This window comes from Aptenodytes forsteri, unplaced genomic scaffold, assembly GCF_000699145.1.
Source record: "Aptenodytes forsteri isolate BGI_AS27 unplaced genomic scaffold, ASM69914v1 Scaffold23, whole genome shotgun sequence".
In the NCBI taxonomy this organism is placed as follows: domain Eukaryota; kingdom Metazoa; phylum Chordata; class Aves; order Sphenisciformes; family Spheniscidae; genus Aptenodytes; species Aptenodytes forsteri.
This window is the reverse complement of record NW_008796043.1, coordinates 7,031,460-7,048,230: the sequence shown is the minus strand read 5'-3', so window position 1 is coordinate 7,048,230 and position 16,771 is coordinate 7,031,460. Positions and strand designations below refer to the sequence as shown.

The 16,771-nt window shown below is 39.6% G+C and overlaps 1 protein-coding gene across 1 annotated transcript in view; it reads left to right on the top strand.

Annotated features, from left to right (window-relative positions):
- The window catches only part of GREB1L (growth regulation by estrogen in breast cancer 1 like), an 81,301-nt gene that overhangs the window by 23,053 nt on the left and 41,477 nt on the right, over positions 1-16,771 (top strand). Inside the window, exons 4-10 of the mRNA XM_019473761.1 lie at positions 2,495-2,671; positions 5,432-5,608; positions 7,559-7,681; positions 11,122-11,256; positions 13,185-13,322; positions 13,657-13,776; positions 15,537-15,674. Coding sequence (XP_019329306.1) covers positions 2,495-2,671; positions 5,432-5,608; positions 7,559-7,681; positions 11,122-11,256; positions 13,185-13,322; positions 13,657-13,776; positions 15,537-15,674 — 1,008 coding nt within the window. The remainder of the gene's footprint in view (positions 1-2,494; positions 2,672-5,431; positions 5,609-7,558; positions 7,682-11,121; positions 11,257-13,184; positions 13,323-13,656; positions 13,777-15,536; positions 15,675-16,771) is intronic.

Genomic DNA, 16,771 nt, shown 5'->3' with positions numbered 1-16,771 from the left:
GCAACTGTTTCTTTCTAAACTACATTGAAAAATCTAGATAATACTTAGCCTGGTACCTAGCCTTCCGTTTGATTAGGATCAATATGTTTCTAAGGAATACACCTTAAAAAGAGTTTAACATACTAAAATCAAATTGCATCTAATCAGAAAAGAATAATTTTTGCTTTAAATATGCAGTTTTAATGCTTTTCCCCTAAAACATAGGTTCCTTCTTATTGGTAAGTTATCACTAAAATCCGCTGATTTGTAAATAAAAACTTCAGGCACTTCATTTTAATTCATTGGCTGGAAGAAGGTGTGTGTGAGGGGTGAATCCAAGCTAGCTTTCAGCTCAAATGAGCTGCTGCTGGGACCGAGCTGACTGAATAACTGAAGAAACTATTCAGCCAAGAACTGGTTCAGCGGATTGTGGGTGTAGGCACAAGACTGTACCTGTGTTGGACCCTGTTTTCAGCAAGCTGCTGCTTGCCAGGAAGTTCACGCTAGCTGACTCTGTGCATTCCACTTTGCGCATGCTCTTTGCCTGGTACAGTTCTGAGATAAAAACAAAAAACAACATTAGCTTTCACTATCTTTGCTGAAGTTTTAAACTATGGGTTTTAGCACAGTAGGTAAGAGTGCAGACACAGATATTAATAATGGCTGAGGTGGCTGTTGGTTAAGCTGCGATCGCATTGTGTTTCCAGATGCTTTGTCAGTGTCCTTCTCCAGTGGTTTGACTTTTCTTCACAATTTTTGTAACAACTGTGGACTACTTGAATAATATTTTGAATTAAGTGTAAGTTATATATAAATAGCTGAAGTCTTACTAGGTATTACAATAATTTCAAATTTAGTTTGATATGTTTGTTTTTAACAATAATATTAAAACAGGACACTATGATTTTTATTTTCTTTCTTTTGAAATATTGATTCATGCAGATGCATGCGTGTGTTGTCTATGTTGTGATATTTCTATGGCTGTAGTGAAAGAGAGATGGTCAATGGATAAATGTGTCATGTCTTTGGACATCCTGAAATAGGGGGGTTTTCCACCAGCTGCTGCCGGGAGAGGTGTGAGGCCAGACTGTTGCACTGATCTGGCAGCTGGAGAAGTGAGAATTGGAGGGGAACACAACATAATAGTCTGGTTCTTCATAAAACTTGGTAGTGCTTTCATTGACTTCTGCCTAAGGGAAATTGGAAAGCCTGGTGTGATTGTACCTTTCCTGTGGAGGAAGCCACACGACTGTTGCTTTCTCTCACACCTGTCATTTCCTTGCTTGAAAATAGAAGTCGCTCGAGAAAAATAATATGATGGAGCTGTACTAAAAAGTGACGGGTGATTGTGACCACTGTAAGTCCAGTGCTGAAGCTAATGGAAGAGTCTTTGGATGTTGTTAATTTACTTACAAAAGAATTTAACTTTGAAGTTGGTTTTGGTATAAGCAAAAGATTGGACCAGATGGACCTCCAGAGGTCCCATAATTGCTCTGTGATTTGAAGTGCCCTAAGCTGTACCATCCAACCTTTTGAAAATCCACACTGTGGCTGCTTGGTGGGTGGCTGCCAAGCTCACCCTGAGTCCTGAGCTTGCAAGGGCCCTGTTGCGGTGCCTGGCCACAGCTCTGGGCTGCCATGTTGTGCTTTTTTGGGTGTCCCAGCCTGCCACCTGCTCACTGCAGGACGTGGAACAGCAGAAGCTCACTCCAGTCCCCGGTTTTGCCCACTTCTGCCGCTGGCTTTAGCCCTACATTGACCCGTAGCACAAGAACCAACGTTACGTTCTTATTTTGTGCACATATGTGTATTTGGGTGGGAAAAAAACTAATTGGAGACTTGAAGTCATGCAGTCCATTGAGACTTCAAGAGACTCAACTGGAGACTTACAGAAAACATGCTGTACATCTGTAAAACCAGTGAATTAATGTTTTGCTTGCTGGAATTCCTAAAATGTATAGACAAGTCAAAAATTAGATTTTTAAATATTTTTCCTTTAGTAGTCAGTACTAAACTTCAGTCGTGAAATTTTATCATTGCTTTGTATTACTTAGTGATGTTTATGTACCAATGTCAGCCTGTTACAAGCAACAAAGACAAAACTGGTTCTCTTGAAAAAAGACTGTAAACTAAAATTTGGCAAAGAAAAAATATGTTTTCGGATGTTTAAGAGCTGTTTTCTGTTAAAAAATCACAAACTTTCCTTCTTATTTTGAATGTTTTTGAAAAATTGAGTTTCTGAGCCATTTGATGTCTAGTCTTTAGAGACTTACTTCTCTGCCTGAACGTGTTCAGGATCTCTTTAAAATGTTTATCTGTTGTCTCTGAAACCCTGAGCTAGTGGATCTGATGAGATGCTATCTCCATTTCCTCTATTTCCCTTGAAAAGGATATATTAAAACCCCCGGTTACAGCATCAAGTTGTGAAGCCCCATTTGCTTTTGGAACGGATAAAAAGAAGAAAATTAAACGAAATCTTTTGAAGATTTATCATTTGTTTTGGTTTGTTTTGTAGGTTTTTGTCAAGCAGGCAAGGATTTACGATTAGTATCTCTGTGCATGGAGCAAATTGATATCCCAGCAGGTTTCCTGTTAGTAGGAGCCAAATCTCCCAACCTTCCTGAGCACATTCTAGTCTGCGCTGTTGACAAGCGGTTTTTGCCAGATGATCATGGAAAAAATGCACTTTTAGGTAAGAGATTTTTTTTTTCTTCATGCCATAATAATTCAGAGAAAAAGGTCAGTTCAAAATTATCTAAAGTCATTTCAGCTAATGACCTTCTATTAGAAATATGTTGAGGACAGGCTTGTTTTTATTAAATTAAATCCATAGCTGAACCTGCCTTAAAAGCCCATTTTAAAACAAGTCCCCGATTCCACAATTAACCACAATCGAAGCTCGGCGATTTCTGTGTGGGCATAAGTCAATTGCAGCCCTGGCATTCTAAATGTGAACTATCCACATACTCTTTATCTCTACTGATGCTTACAGCATTTTCATTTAAGAAGAAATATGCTCATGCAACTGTAGAAGATGAGCTATCTATTTTTCTGTGGATTAGGGGACAAATTCTGCCCTTGGTTCCACCAGGGACATTGTTCTCAATAGGAGCTCTGAGGGCAGTTTGCCTCTCAAAATCTAATACATAGGGGGAAAAAAAAAAAAAACATTTACGTCATAATTGGTTACGTTTTTGAGCTTTAAAATTTTAATACAAGAATGCTTCTTGGTGATTGAAGACAGGCGTATATGCACCTAGATTTCCTGCCTGGCTCACAACTGGTACACCTTTTAACAGGCTAGTAAAAGTGATTTAATGTATTTTGGCTCCTTTAGCCTGTTTTGAGTTTACTCTCTCATTTCTCCCTGCAGTCATTGTGCTGCCTAGAATATACTCAGAAAGACCTTTCAACAGGGAAGAAATTACAATAAAGCATAAATACCCTGATTTAACCACACTGTTTAAATTCTGGTCCAGACTAGCAATATTTTGCATAACTATTGAAAACACCTCCTTTTTGTACTTATGAGCTTTAATGTTATTTCTCCCTTAAACACATTTAATATGCTACTACACTGTAAACCTTTGGACCTGAGGCAGAAATCCCACTGGCCTGAGTTAGATGGGAGCTGTGGTATGATGTGCCCTTGCTGGGTATGGTTGGGGACGAGGGATCATGGGGTACTCTGGTGTATACTGCCATCCTCAGAGGAGCTGCTCCCCCACTGAGCGGGGGAAGTGTCAGGAGTTGATCAATAAGAACTATCTGATAGACAGACGGGTGGTGTTTAGTCTGATTAAATGTGGTACTACTTGTCTTTGTTGGTAAGCCTTCCTCCCCTCCTCCAGCTTTGTATCCATCTATCATCTCTGATATGATTTGATAATGCATCTAGTGACTCACAGCTCTGCTCTGGCATTGCTGATGTTACATATTTAAATGCCTCCAGGCCTGTGTAACTGGTACCTATGAGCAAAGAATTGACTCGGTAGCTCTGTGAGACCCTGATGACTGTTTTCTGACAGCTATGGAGATGCACCAATAGTTCCTGTGGGTTGCAAGGGAGAAGAGAAGGACTGATTCAGTCCCAGGAGAAACAGGATGAAGAAATCTACTTCTTGGCATCCTCAGCAACATGATGGTAAAAGAAGATAGTGAGGCACAGTAAGGCTAAAGACAATGGCCTAATTAATAAGAGTTTTATGGAAAATGCATCTTGTCAAAAAGACTGAATATCTTTTTCATAAAACTATGAATTTGGCTGACTGGTAGGAACCAGTATTCTCCAAGGTGCTTGGCATTGTGGAAAATAATGATACTAGTGAGGATGAGAAATTGGTTCTGTTACAGATCTTGAACTGATTAGTAAATGGAAAAAAACAAAACCAAAGCATTTCTGTTAGGTACTACTCAGCCCAGCACTATCATCAATCATTATTGATGTTCCAGAAAGATTATAAAATATTTTTTCATTAAGGGTTGAAAGTGATTCAGAGATGAGTGGAGTGGCAAATAAGCCAGAGGAGTTTAATTGTTCAGCATTAGATTATAGAGGGCTTATTTAAACAAGGATTTTAAGGCAGGCCCATTTCAGAACATGCCCTGTGCTTTGTTCTAGGAGATGTTAGACCGCTGCCGTCTATGTGCAACATTGCCATTAACATAGTTGTGAATGGCGCTGGAAATAAGGGTGCATATAATCCTCAGTCTGGACCCTGTCCTCCAGACCTCAACTCAAAATTTCACCCCCTTCTGTGAAACCATGTTGGAAACGTTGCAGAAAAGCGGTCTTCTGTGGTTATTCCTAAATATGTTACTTTCATGAAAGGTTGTAGGTTTTTAAAAAACATTCTGAAGCACTCCTAACTTTTGCCATGACAATCTTGACGTTAAATGATTGCTTTTAAGACCTTAATAAGCTGTAAGGTCCAGCTTACTTGGAAAATGCCTTGTATAAGGAGTCTCAGAGAAAATTCACTAGATATTAAGGTTAATTTTAGCCACATGAAGTTGTAGTGGCTACTATGGGTTAGCCACTGTTTTGAGAGAGGGAAGCATGCAGCTTGGATCCTATGTTTTTTAATGTAGAAATGTGGAAGTAAAATAGGCAACCCTCATAGAAATTTCCTAGCGTGGGATCATAGCTTCCCCCCTCCAAGTAGTTATTCCTCTCTGCACTGTGTAGAGTGGAAAATTGGTGGTAGGATTTTGGCATAAGTTAGTATGACCTAGAAAGATGGAAGAGTTTCAGAAAAGCTAAGACTAAAATCTGCCTGTATTTGGCTGCTTCCTGACACACGTGTGCTGAGCAGGGCATCTACAGAAGCTGTCTGGCTAAGGCCTCCAGTCGCTCTGAAATGGATGTGCAGGTAGGTTAAAATGGCCATATTCCTAGCAGATAGCACAAGTCATTTAATCCGTGTGTATACCTTCTGCTTCATTCTTCCAGGATTTTCTGGGAATTGTATAGGCTGTGGAGAAAGAGGATTTCGATACTTCACAGAGTTTTCCAATCATATCAACCTGAAATTAACCACTCAGCCAAAGAAGCAGAAGCACTTAAAGTACTACCTAGTAAGAAGCTCCCAAGGTGTACTGTCAAAGGGACCCCTTATTTGCTGGAAAGGTAATTAAGGTGCCTTAGGTGTTTTTTTTTTTTTAATATTAGTGTGATGTTGAATGAGAAATTGAAAGTTGCTGTTGAAAATATGTGCATTCAGAAGTAACTGTGGAAGATTAATTTCTTTACCACTTGAAGGAAAAATTCCCACTGATTTCAGTGAAGTCTGGATTTTACCAAAGAGATTTATTTAAGTCCTAATAGGTACCATGCAATCGTAAACGGTCTTCCTCCATCTCCCTGTGCTTTCAGTGGGAGCCCTAAATCTGCCCTTCTTGCGACGTGCAGCCATCTTGGTAGAAGAAATAAGGTTGCTCAGTCTGCTCATTCTTTTCTGTGCCTGAAGCAAGATGACTCACAGCCAGGGTTCCAACATTAGCTTTCCACTGATATTCATCTTAGCAGGTGCAATTCAATCTGTCTAATGCCTGAGGATAGCTAGCACGCCATAAGATTAACAAAGTTCGGGTCACCGATACCAGGGAAAGAGGAGAAATCTTGCATACTCTTGCCGTTTACGGTGTGTTTTATGCTTGGGCTTACCCTCTACCACAGCAGCCTGTGCAATATTGTTATGTGCTGAAGAGATGACATTTGTCACCCCAAGGCAAGGTAGCCATGGGGTCTGTTATTGGAGGATGCAGGTTTTTGGAACTAGAGCCATGCAAAGACTCAAGGAGAGAATGGTTTACCTACTTTCTGTCTACTAAGTTGGTATATATGCAGACTGCCTGTCTTCCTCAGCTGTGGTCTCACTCATTAAAGACAGAGTTTGATCTGGTGCCTGTTGCCAAAGAGGATGATGTGAGGAGAGAAGAAGCTCCACAGGACACGCATCTGAAGACTCACATCCTCATGTGAATGGCAGCATGACACCAGAGAGAGATGGTTATCACCGAGCTGTATGAGTGATTATAGTACTGTATCAGTTAGCGGTTCAAAGGGATCCTGGCTTCAGCTGCTTTTCTCAGTTACGAGTATAATTAACTACTGCTTTAGAGTGGATGTGTTTTTCAGCAGTGTTTTTCACAAAAACTACAGAAAGATTTAACTTGGTAGTCTCTTTTTGAAGTTCCAAATACAGAAAAAGGAAACCTTATTTTAATTTTGGAATCCTTTTTCTGAAACTCCTCCCTGATGTTCATGCAGTTGGGGTTGGTGTGTGTCCTGGTAAATGCTGTCAGGGGTAATGCACATGTGGAAGAGGCAGATAATGGAGTTGGTTTTGGTTATATGCTGATTGCAGGTGCTTAGAGCACCCATGAAAGTTTAGAAGATCGACCAAGAATCGACCTCATGGGCATTATTTTGATAGGCTCTGTCCCCATATTGCTACCATCCATCTGGTAACCCTTCACTTACATTAAAGGTCTAATTAGAAGAAGAGAAACGCTTTTAAACACCCCCTTCTCTTCAAACAAAACCTGATTAGATCTCAGTTTTAAAAATGGATTAATGTGTGATTTTTAAGGTGACTTTCTCTTCCCCCAACTCAGTTTTCATCCAGACAGACACTCACAGCACTGGGATCTCCCTGAAAGTTTGGTGGAGGCTTACTGAGAATCTGGGTTTCAGCACAATTACTCTTTTTAAAGGCAACATATGACGGTTTGTATAAAGGTTGTGCCACAGAAGTCGCTGAGTGTTTCCTGGGATATGCCCGATACCTTCAGATCTCTTGGAAGCTGCGAACTGAGGGCTCTTGCCATTTTGCAGCATCTGGTCTGTATTTGCCTGGCCCTCTGAGTGGCCCCCAGGGAGGTTTTCTTAATTAGAAGACAAAGTTGACTAAACTGCGAGAGCCGTATTTTCGTTGAATGCTGCCATTTGCCGCTGTTTGTTGTACGTGCTGTATGTATGCTTTTAACATTTTGTCACCTTTCGCCACTGTGTTGCTGAACTTTCCTACTGGAAGGCAGGCCTTGTTAATATGTACTGTAGCTGCTTCGTTTGCAGAATGTAGAAGCAGGCAATCATCTGCTGCTAGCCTCTCTGCTAAACCAAATTCTTCGGTGTCACCGTCCACGACCCCAGAGGGTGGATCAGCTAATGGATACAAATCAGGGTTCACTCAGACAGGTAGGAGCTGAAAGTGCTATAAAGATAACCATTGGGGGTGGTAAGTTACCTCAGATATTGGTGGTTCAGGGATGCTGTAAACAACTGGGTATTTACCTCAAGCCGTGTATAGATTACAGCGGGGAGGATGCCTTTCAAAATTCGCTTCGTGAAAGATTAAGACCCAGGTGAGGCTGAAGGTTAGCTTAGTCCTCATAAGAATAGTCGATTAAAAAGTATTAAGAGATCTTTTGATTAATTTATTTGATTCTGTGTCTCCCTGTGTTTGTTTCATTTAATTTTTTGTGGAACTCAAAAAAACTTGAATTACACATTTATAGGGAGGTGTTTACTTAGTATATAGACTAGGTTATTTGTCTTGAAAAGGAAAATAATCTTCTTTTGGGGCTAAGGGGGTAGCTTTTATTTATATGCTTGCTTATTTATTTATTTATTTAAATTTTATTTCACACAAGGGTGTACTTAGAATAGCAATTTCCCCATACACATACAGTGGTTTTGTGTTACGTGAGCTACCATGCATCTCATAACTGTTCCAGAAAGCTATTAATTACATACTTAAACAAGAGAAACTATTAAAAATCAAATGGACATCGACTGACAAAGAAGCGGCTTCTTAATTTCATTTATTTATTGCAAATAGCCAAGGTGCTTTTCTTTGAGCTTTTTTTCTCATTGCTTTATTGCAGCTTCATCTATGCTGTTATATGTTTTTGTGTCTGTTTTGTGCTATTTCTTGAAAAATTAAAATCAGGAGAAAACTTTCTGTTAGTTGTTGTAATTGGTTGATATGTATGTACCAGAACATATATTTCTCTGGAGGAGTATGAAATGCAGATGAAAAACCAGGATTGTTAAAATACTTCTTCCACTTACAAAGTATGTTAAAAAGGAATAACAAATAAAAGCTGAACATACGCATTCTTATGAAATTGTAATCACTGATCAGTATGTTCAGAGACACTTTCCCCAGGTGGTCACCCCTGTCTCTGTTTAGGAAGCTGTATGCTTTAGGCTTTGGTGAAAATGAAATGAGAGTGTTGTTTAAACATCTACATTTCATTGCATGATCCATTGGCTTCCAGATCCTGGCATGAGAACTGTGCAGATGCATGAGAACCTATTTATTTGAAACAACAAGTGGTCCAATATTTACACAGCTTTGTCTTCTATTGTACCTGCCAAGTTAATAGATACACCTTTTATGTACTGCTTTCTCCTTATCACTCAGTGCGATTTTCAGTCTGCTTGGTTTTTCTGTGTGTCACTGTTTGTACTCTTAGGTCACAGTTGTCAAAACCTTTTCATCTCATTCTACTGTTATCTTCTAGTGAAGATAATGCCACATGCATACATATGAATCCCCTGTGACCGGGAGAAGGGGGGAGGGCCCCTTTTTTTGGTGGCGTGAATTCTGACATGTGTCGCCTATGATGGAGGTCTGACTTTTTCTCTCCTAGGCTCTGCATAGCTGTACTTTGAGTTGAATTCTCGGTTGCTTTAAAATGGGAGTACTTATTAGCAAGTTGCTTTCTGAAATTGTTTTCAGTTTATTGTCAACTCATATCCATTTTTTCCGTTTAAAGTTGTGTAAATATTTCTGTTTTCTGTTTCTCCAAGTTCTAGAAGATACCTGTAGGTAGACAGTTATGGGCATACACAGGGTACTGCACTGAAATGGTAATTTCGTGATAGAAATTAGAATACAAGAGAATTTTGAAATACCATAGTTAAAGCTGACATTACGGTGTGGCCATGACATTGCAGTCAGGTGTTGGGTCCCCCTTTCAAAACAGAGTGGGAAGATGCAGTTCCCTTGCAGAGGAGAGGTGACTGGCAATGCAAAAATGGCTGAAACCTTGAACAGAATCAAAAATTGAGTTTTAGGCAGACACACAAGAGAGAAAACTTCAATTCAGGTGTTAGAAGGGTGTTAAGCAACTAGAAACAGGGTTTTAAAATAGAAAGATGAACAATTTTAATAACTGGTAGTACTACAAGTTCTGCTTAAGTACCAGTGTGATGTTTAAACATATACCAGCCACATCTGCATTCATAGATGAAATTTCAAGAAAATATATTAGAACTAGAGAGAAGAAAAAAAACCCCTAAAGCTTCTGGACAGCTTACTTTGAGGAAAGCTTTAACACTGCATATTTGCTACATCATATTTAATGAGACACCAGTGTTTTCCTCCAAAGCCCCTGACCTGGTGGTCTATTTTGTTAGCCATTCAGCATATTTCCTGTGAAGGTGACAAGGTTTTCTGGTGGAGCAGCAGCAGCAGAGGCTTCTGTGTTCGTTCCCCATCCCAGTTACTCCATCTGGCAAAGCAGACTCTCCTCCCCACCCTCCTCCGCCAAATGGTGTGTGGCCTGAGTGTGAATGTATTTGGCAGATCAAGTTGGTCTTTGCCTTCTGTTTTCTTTCCCTGGCTGTTTTACTAGGACATCTGTAGGTGAACTTAGCCTACTTTGCCTACTTGTTGCAAACTACTTTCTGGACAAACGCTGAGTTAATATTCTTTCACCCCAGTTACAAGAATTTGGATTTGTCAGTGTATCAGCATCCGAATGTCAAATTTTTCTTGGAAGTAAATTGCAGATATTAAATGCCTGATGTTAAAGTAGGGGCCTACATGCTGAGAGGTTTGGAATCAGTTCTGATTTACAGTTTTATACTGGGCAGGTACTAGAATTTGTTTGTTATTCAGTTTATCCATCTATAAAATAGGGCTAATATTTTTCAGCCTTGGTAAAGTGCTCTAAGGAGTTGCTGTTTGTTAATTCATGCAAAGAGTTTGGGCTCAGATACTCTTCATTTCTTACCCAGACTTATAAATGGGCATATACTTTTCATAGCCTTATAGACAGTAGTGCTGCAAGGAGAGTATGTGCTTGATATTTTTTTCTGCCCTAAATCAAGCTCAGCTGTGTCTGACAGAGGTTCGATAACTTGTTCTTGAAAATCTCAGGTGACGGAGATTCCACCACCTTTTTAGGCAACTTATTCCAGTGCTTATTGCCTATGCTTGCTGGGGGCAAGTCACGTGAGCTCTTTGCCTTAGCTTTCTCATCTGTAACATGGGATAGCTGTGTTTACTTGCCTATCCCACAGGGGTATTTTAAGGAGCAATGAGATAGCCCTTTCTACAGTTAAAATACGTTTCGAGTGTATGTTCATACAAAATATTGTGAAAGAGATCAATCAGTAGACTATGAGATTCTATAGAAATGCCCAGTTAAATGTTTGTTACAACTCCTAAAGGATACCAATGCACAATGATTTTTTAGGCGTGTAAAAAAATTGTTTGCATTATATGCAGAGATGAGTCCAGATAAATGTATGAGACTGATCATGTGTATATAATACCAATTACATATGCACATACATATATATAGTTTTTAATCATTACTTAATTAAATAACTTCTTTTCTCAGATTCTTCAGTATTCAGTCCAGCAAAATCGTCTTCTGCTGTTAACTTAAGTGGAACTCAAGACCCATCCCGGAACAAGAACGTTGTGAAACCTCTGGCTCTGTCAGTACAGCTCGTAGGAAAGGCATTTGCTGCAGGTACAGCTTTGCTTTCCAGGATAGCTGGGAGCCAAGGGAACTATCAGCTTAACAGCCAAGAAATAAGGGAGTCATCTTTTTGGTGGAAAAAGGAAAGGAAAACATTCACTACACTAGCATTCTCCAAAACTCTCATATTCTTGCAGTCCTCTGCACAGAAGTTTTCCATGGCCGTTACTATCCCCAAACTGAGCCACACCTTGGCTTTCAGATTTGACATTCTGGTAAAAGTGTATGTCATATCCCTCTTTGCACTTCCTAAGATATCTAGGAGAGCATAAAAGTCACCTCTTGATATGACGCTGATTCTTGCCTCAGTAACTGAGAGCTGTGTTGTTCTGCATTTATAACAGGTATAGTTCCTCCAGATACATTAAGTGGAATTTAGTCTCATTTAAAGGAGTTTTAATATCTGTACTGTTTTAATTATTTATTTCTGTTTTGTGTGTTTAATAAATTGGAACCCTCAACTGTGGCCTCTAAATCCCTCACTGGTACTCTGTTGTGATATTCTGGTTGATTATTACTTTAGCTGGTTAGTCCTTTAAGCAATGAAAAAAAATTATCGCACTTATTCAAGCATGCTTCCCTGTAATAAGAAAAAATATAGATTTATTTGGTTTATAAATGCACATGAACATTACATTTTATAAATGATGTATTATATCTGCTATTTTATACAACATATATTGTTATATGTATATAATAATATGTTGTTGTATCTAATGAATCATTAAGAGTTCTTTGTGTAAAATACCTTTTTCCCCTTCCATATTTGCATAAGAAAGAGAATTTATTATGCACTGAAATTACTTCCCACCATTTCAACCACTTCTGTAACTGACCCATGTCCGCTGTATCTGTCCATACCAAATCGTTGACTCAGAGTACAAATGGGGAGCTTACAGTGGGCAAGTGATATTATTCAAATTTTGCTGATTGGCAACCTGAGAATCTTGTGCCTGAATTTATTTGGATGACTATGGCTGGAGAGTTCCACGTTACCTTGTTTCAAACCAAATACCCACATCTCAAACTCTTTCTGTTGCAGCTGACATCAGCAAGCTGCTGCACCATCTCCTGCTGTTGCCCCTGGAATACGTTCCTGGGAGCGAAATCCTTGTGGAGCTGGCAGATACGGCAAGGAGCTGTAGTCCCCGCTGGGCTCCATGTCTGCTCTATGCAGTTTATGCTATTTTTCTTTTTCTTCTGCAAAAATTAGGCTCTGAAAAAGAAAAAGCAGCAGCTCAGAAGCGTGAGGATAACTTCTTGTGATCCTCTGTTGTTGTAGTTTCATTTCGTGATCTGGATATAGTGGGTCCTGGCAGGGTGTCAGACCTGCTGGGACTGGAGAATTGTCTTAGGCAGAGGTAGCAAAATTAAGCATAGTTTGCCTCAGTAATCCTTAGAGTATGTATACTTTACAGCAAACTGTCCTGTCTTCTCTGCCCAGTCTCCCTTGCTAAAGCTTTAGATTAGAGCCCTGTAGTGAATTACTGTGTATGGCACATGGACGACTGGCAGAAAAATATATAGGTGCACCAGAGAGGCTTAGAAATCTTTACAAACTGAATTCATTATGTGCATGTTTTTAGATTTTCAGTGTCTAAAGAAATGTGTTGCAAACTTCCCAATATTTTTTTTTGTGTGTGTAATTTTCTATTTTATTTTAGTGGGGTTTGTTTTGGATTTTTTTCTTCCACCTATCCTCCCCACCCTGAAATCTGGAGGCCCCGTTTCAATGTTAGGATTTTACAGCCTGTGCCCCAGATTATTCTGTGCCAAGTACACTTCATGCTTCCCTGGACTATGTGTCTTTCAGTCACGCATCTTGCCCTGTTCTTTGTGTCTGCATGCCGCAGTATTATTTTGTTTGTTTGTTTTCAAGATTGTCTCAAGCCACACACTCTGTATTTTATTGTACTCAGCTCCTCTTTCACTGCGTGCCACTGATGTTGCTAATGGAAACGCTAATGGAGGAAGAAATAATGTATTGAGTTCTACAGTCTCTCGGCCAATGCCTCACTCGACATCTCCAAGCCCTGGCTGTGCAGCTGGAGACCAAGGTAAAGAAAACCTCTCCGTTCTTTTATTTTAAGCTGCTCTGGCTGTTGAGCCTGAAATTCATGATTTTGTTCTTCTTCCCATTATTGCTGTTTCTGCAATTCAGTCTTTACAGATCCATTTGGTTTTTGGCATGACCATTAATGATAATGCTGTACTTTTTAACACAGGTAACATTTTTCACATCGTAGTCTGGCTTTGTGTAAATGTAGGTGTAAACCTCTGACGCTCTGTGGCGTGATACCAGCTCACCACCAATGTGAAATGGAAATGTGGGCTGGAATCTGGTCATTTGGGAGGATGGGGTTCAGAGTTAGTTTTTGCTTTCCTTCTCAGCATCAATGTCCAGTTCTGGACCACCAAAGAAACGTCACCGGGGATGGTCTCCTGGGTCCCCAGTCCCTCCTCCTGGCTTAGCGGTACCTGTTCCTACAATTCGGCCTTCGGCAAGAACAGGTAAAACTTGAATCATGCAGATTTCATTTGCAGAAAGCTGTACTCGGCCACACCAATAGCCCTGTGCTGCTTCTCTTAAGTGTTGCACAGAAAACATGACTAAGCTTGTTGAAGTAGTTAAGGACACCATGGAGAGTTTCTCAGATGCCCCAGAAAAACACACATGATTGCCTGGTTCTTGTTGCCATAATCTAAGATGGGACAATGGGAAAGTTAAATTATTGGAGGAGAGAGAGGAAGGGAAGAGGAGAGTAATATTAATAAGGATCCAAAGCTATCTAAGTCCCCCAAATGTAACTCAGTTCTTCTAAAATTGCGCAGGTGTATGGATATATGAACATATTTGAAGGATTTCCATTAGCCTTCACCTTGAATGTTGTGTCTCAGTCTGGTGTGGCATGCTACAGAAACAGTACACTCAGTTCCTGAACAGGAAAAAGGGCTTTATATAATTTTGGCCTAACAAAGGACGCTGATGTCCACTAGGTCATCTTCAGTTACAAGCATAAAGTTTGTGAGACCAACTGTCTGTTGTGCATGGAAAAGCTATAAGAGGGATATGTAACATCATGATATGAAACAGGATTAAATACGAGTATGTGTGAATACTCATCAATATCCATGTAGGTACCTCTTTATACATAGCTATCAACAAAACTGTTCACTATTTAAGCACTTTTCGGTTGTGGGATTCAGAATACTTTGTAAAGGGGAGTAAACAATTACTTATTCCTGTCTCTGTAGAGTGGGAGAATAAATATACAAGGAAGAAAAAAAAAATTGTCAACATGCACAATATATTTTTCACTCTGCTTTGGAGGGCTTGATTTTGAGATATTTTGGAATTGATTTTCAGAGACACTCATCATGGGAAGAAGGGTTACATGGCAGTGCAGGCCTGCCTACTTGAGCAGCTCAAATCAATCGCAGCTTTTGTAGATTTCTAGCTTCAGAGACCTGCTGAAGATACGTGATATAAGGCAATCTCCTCCCTTTTGTTGAGTTTGTCTCCACAGATCCACTACCTCTGCTGTGTACTCCATTTTCCATGAGTCTTTCGTAGTGTTTTTTTCTATTGGATAAACAATTCCACTGCTAAAACATATGCATGCATGCATGCATTCATTCATGCTGCCTATGATGCTTTTCTGTTGATGGCATTGTTTGAAAAATCTGTTACAAACCACCAAATGAAGCCTGAGAAACTTCTGAAACAGACCTCACGCTGAAACCTCATTACAGATTACAAAATTCTTGCACTTTGTTTCTTTTTACTTGTGAAAGCTGCTTTTGCTCTTTCATGAGTGAAGCCTAATTTTTATCCTTGTAGCAACTGTCTAAGGACAACTTTGAGATTTTGGCCTGTATTTGTTTTTCTTACCTACATATATTCTATGTCGGAAGTCAGAGCAGTCTCTTCCCTTGTACTGAGAGGCAGTATTGAGAGGTAGCCTCCATCTTAGAGGTGGCCTTTTGGCTTAGTACTTGGCTTTGTTTGAAGATGCATATTCAAACCTGTGTTTTCCTCTCTCACTCCCACCAACAATTCAGTGGTCAGAAAAAGTTTTATTTTAGGGGTGGGGCTACAGGAGGATATAGGCTCTTAATTTAAATTACTTAAAACTATAGCAGGAAATGCAGAGACCTTTTGAATTTTATTACAGTTAGTGATCTGCAGTAATTTTTTTTATTTGTTCATACGGCCAAATCACAGTATGAGCCTTTTAGTAATGGAAGCTTCTCTTTTCTTTATTTTATAGAGCCTCTTTTGTCAGTCCCAGTTCCTCAATCCATGTTAACTGGAATTTTACAGCCTCAACCCATCCCAGCAGGGGAGACTGTAATAGTTCCTGAAAACCTGCTGAATAACTCGGGAGTCAGACCAGTGATTCTGATAGGTAAGTCTTACACTGGGGAATCAAATGCTGCATTTTGAATAAATGCATGCTCCCCAAGGAGAAAGGGGTTTTTGATTTCTTTTTGTTGGTTCTGGCATTAAGTACAACACGAAGTCAGTTTGTCATGGATAGTTTGCTTTAGTTGCTCAACACTTAAAATTGGAAGTTAAGCGATTTCTGGAGAGCCTGATTTGCAAATGAGTCACAACTAGGTCAAATTTATACAAAACCTCTGGCCAAATTGAAGTTTTGTACAAATAAGATTTTTGTAAAATCCAAGAATAGAAGTATTTCCATGCAATGAAAATAGCTTTCCAGTGTAAACAACTTACAAAACAAGCAAATATTTCCTGCAGCATTTATACTCCAGATCTTGATGCCCAGGGGATTCTGCATGAGAACCAGAAAATTTATTTGAACTGACTAACCAGAAGTGAATCATAATAACTTTTTGTCTTTTGTAGTCCATACTTCTTGTAAGCAACTGAGATAACAGATCAGGCTTTTAAAATCCATTAGCTGTATAAAGTACGTTGTTAACCCTTAAAAAGACATTGCTTTTACTTTAAAAGCATGACTCATAATGCGAATATCCCTTTCAAGCTGAGCTACTTGGTCATACTACATAGCAAAGATGGGTCGGCTAGTACTGCCAAAATTTTTTTGGCTCTTTAAATCTCTTTTCAGTCCAGCATCAAACAGATGGTTGTATAAAGTAGCTTCAGTGTTAACAGAACATGCCTGTGAATCCAATCCATGGCATAGTTTATCATTCCTGAAGAAATGGAGAAGTTCTCCAAGTCCTCACTTGCACAGATAATCCTAATACACACAATTCCCAGAGAATTAACAGGGCCGTGTACGAGTAAAACCATCAAGGATAGGGTTACACTTCTTCTGGTTTGTTTTGCTTAGTGCTGTTTTCTAGAAGCCTATTCTAAAGCTCTAATGTGGTGCTCTAACGGTTTTCAGAGAAACACTTCCTTATTAAAGATGAGGGTGCCTACAGTCATCAGCTTAAGTGCAAATTGAATGCGGCCCTTAGGCTCTTGGAGAGTCGCCAGTTAAGTCCTCAGTTAGGCTAAATGTTAGTGGTC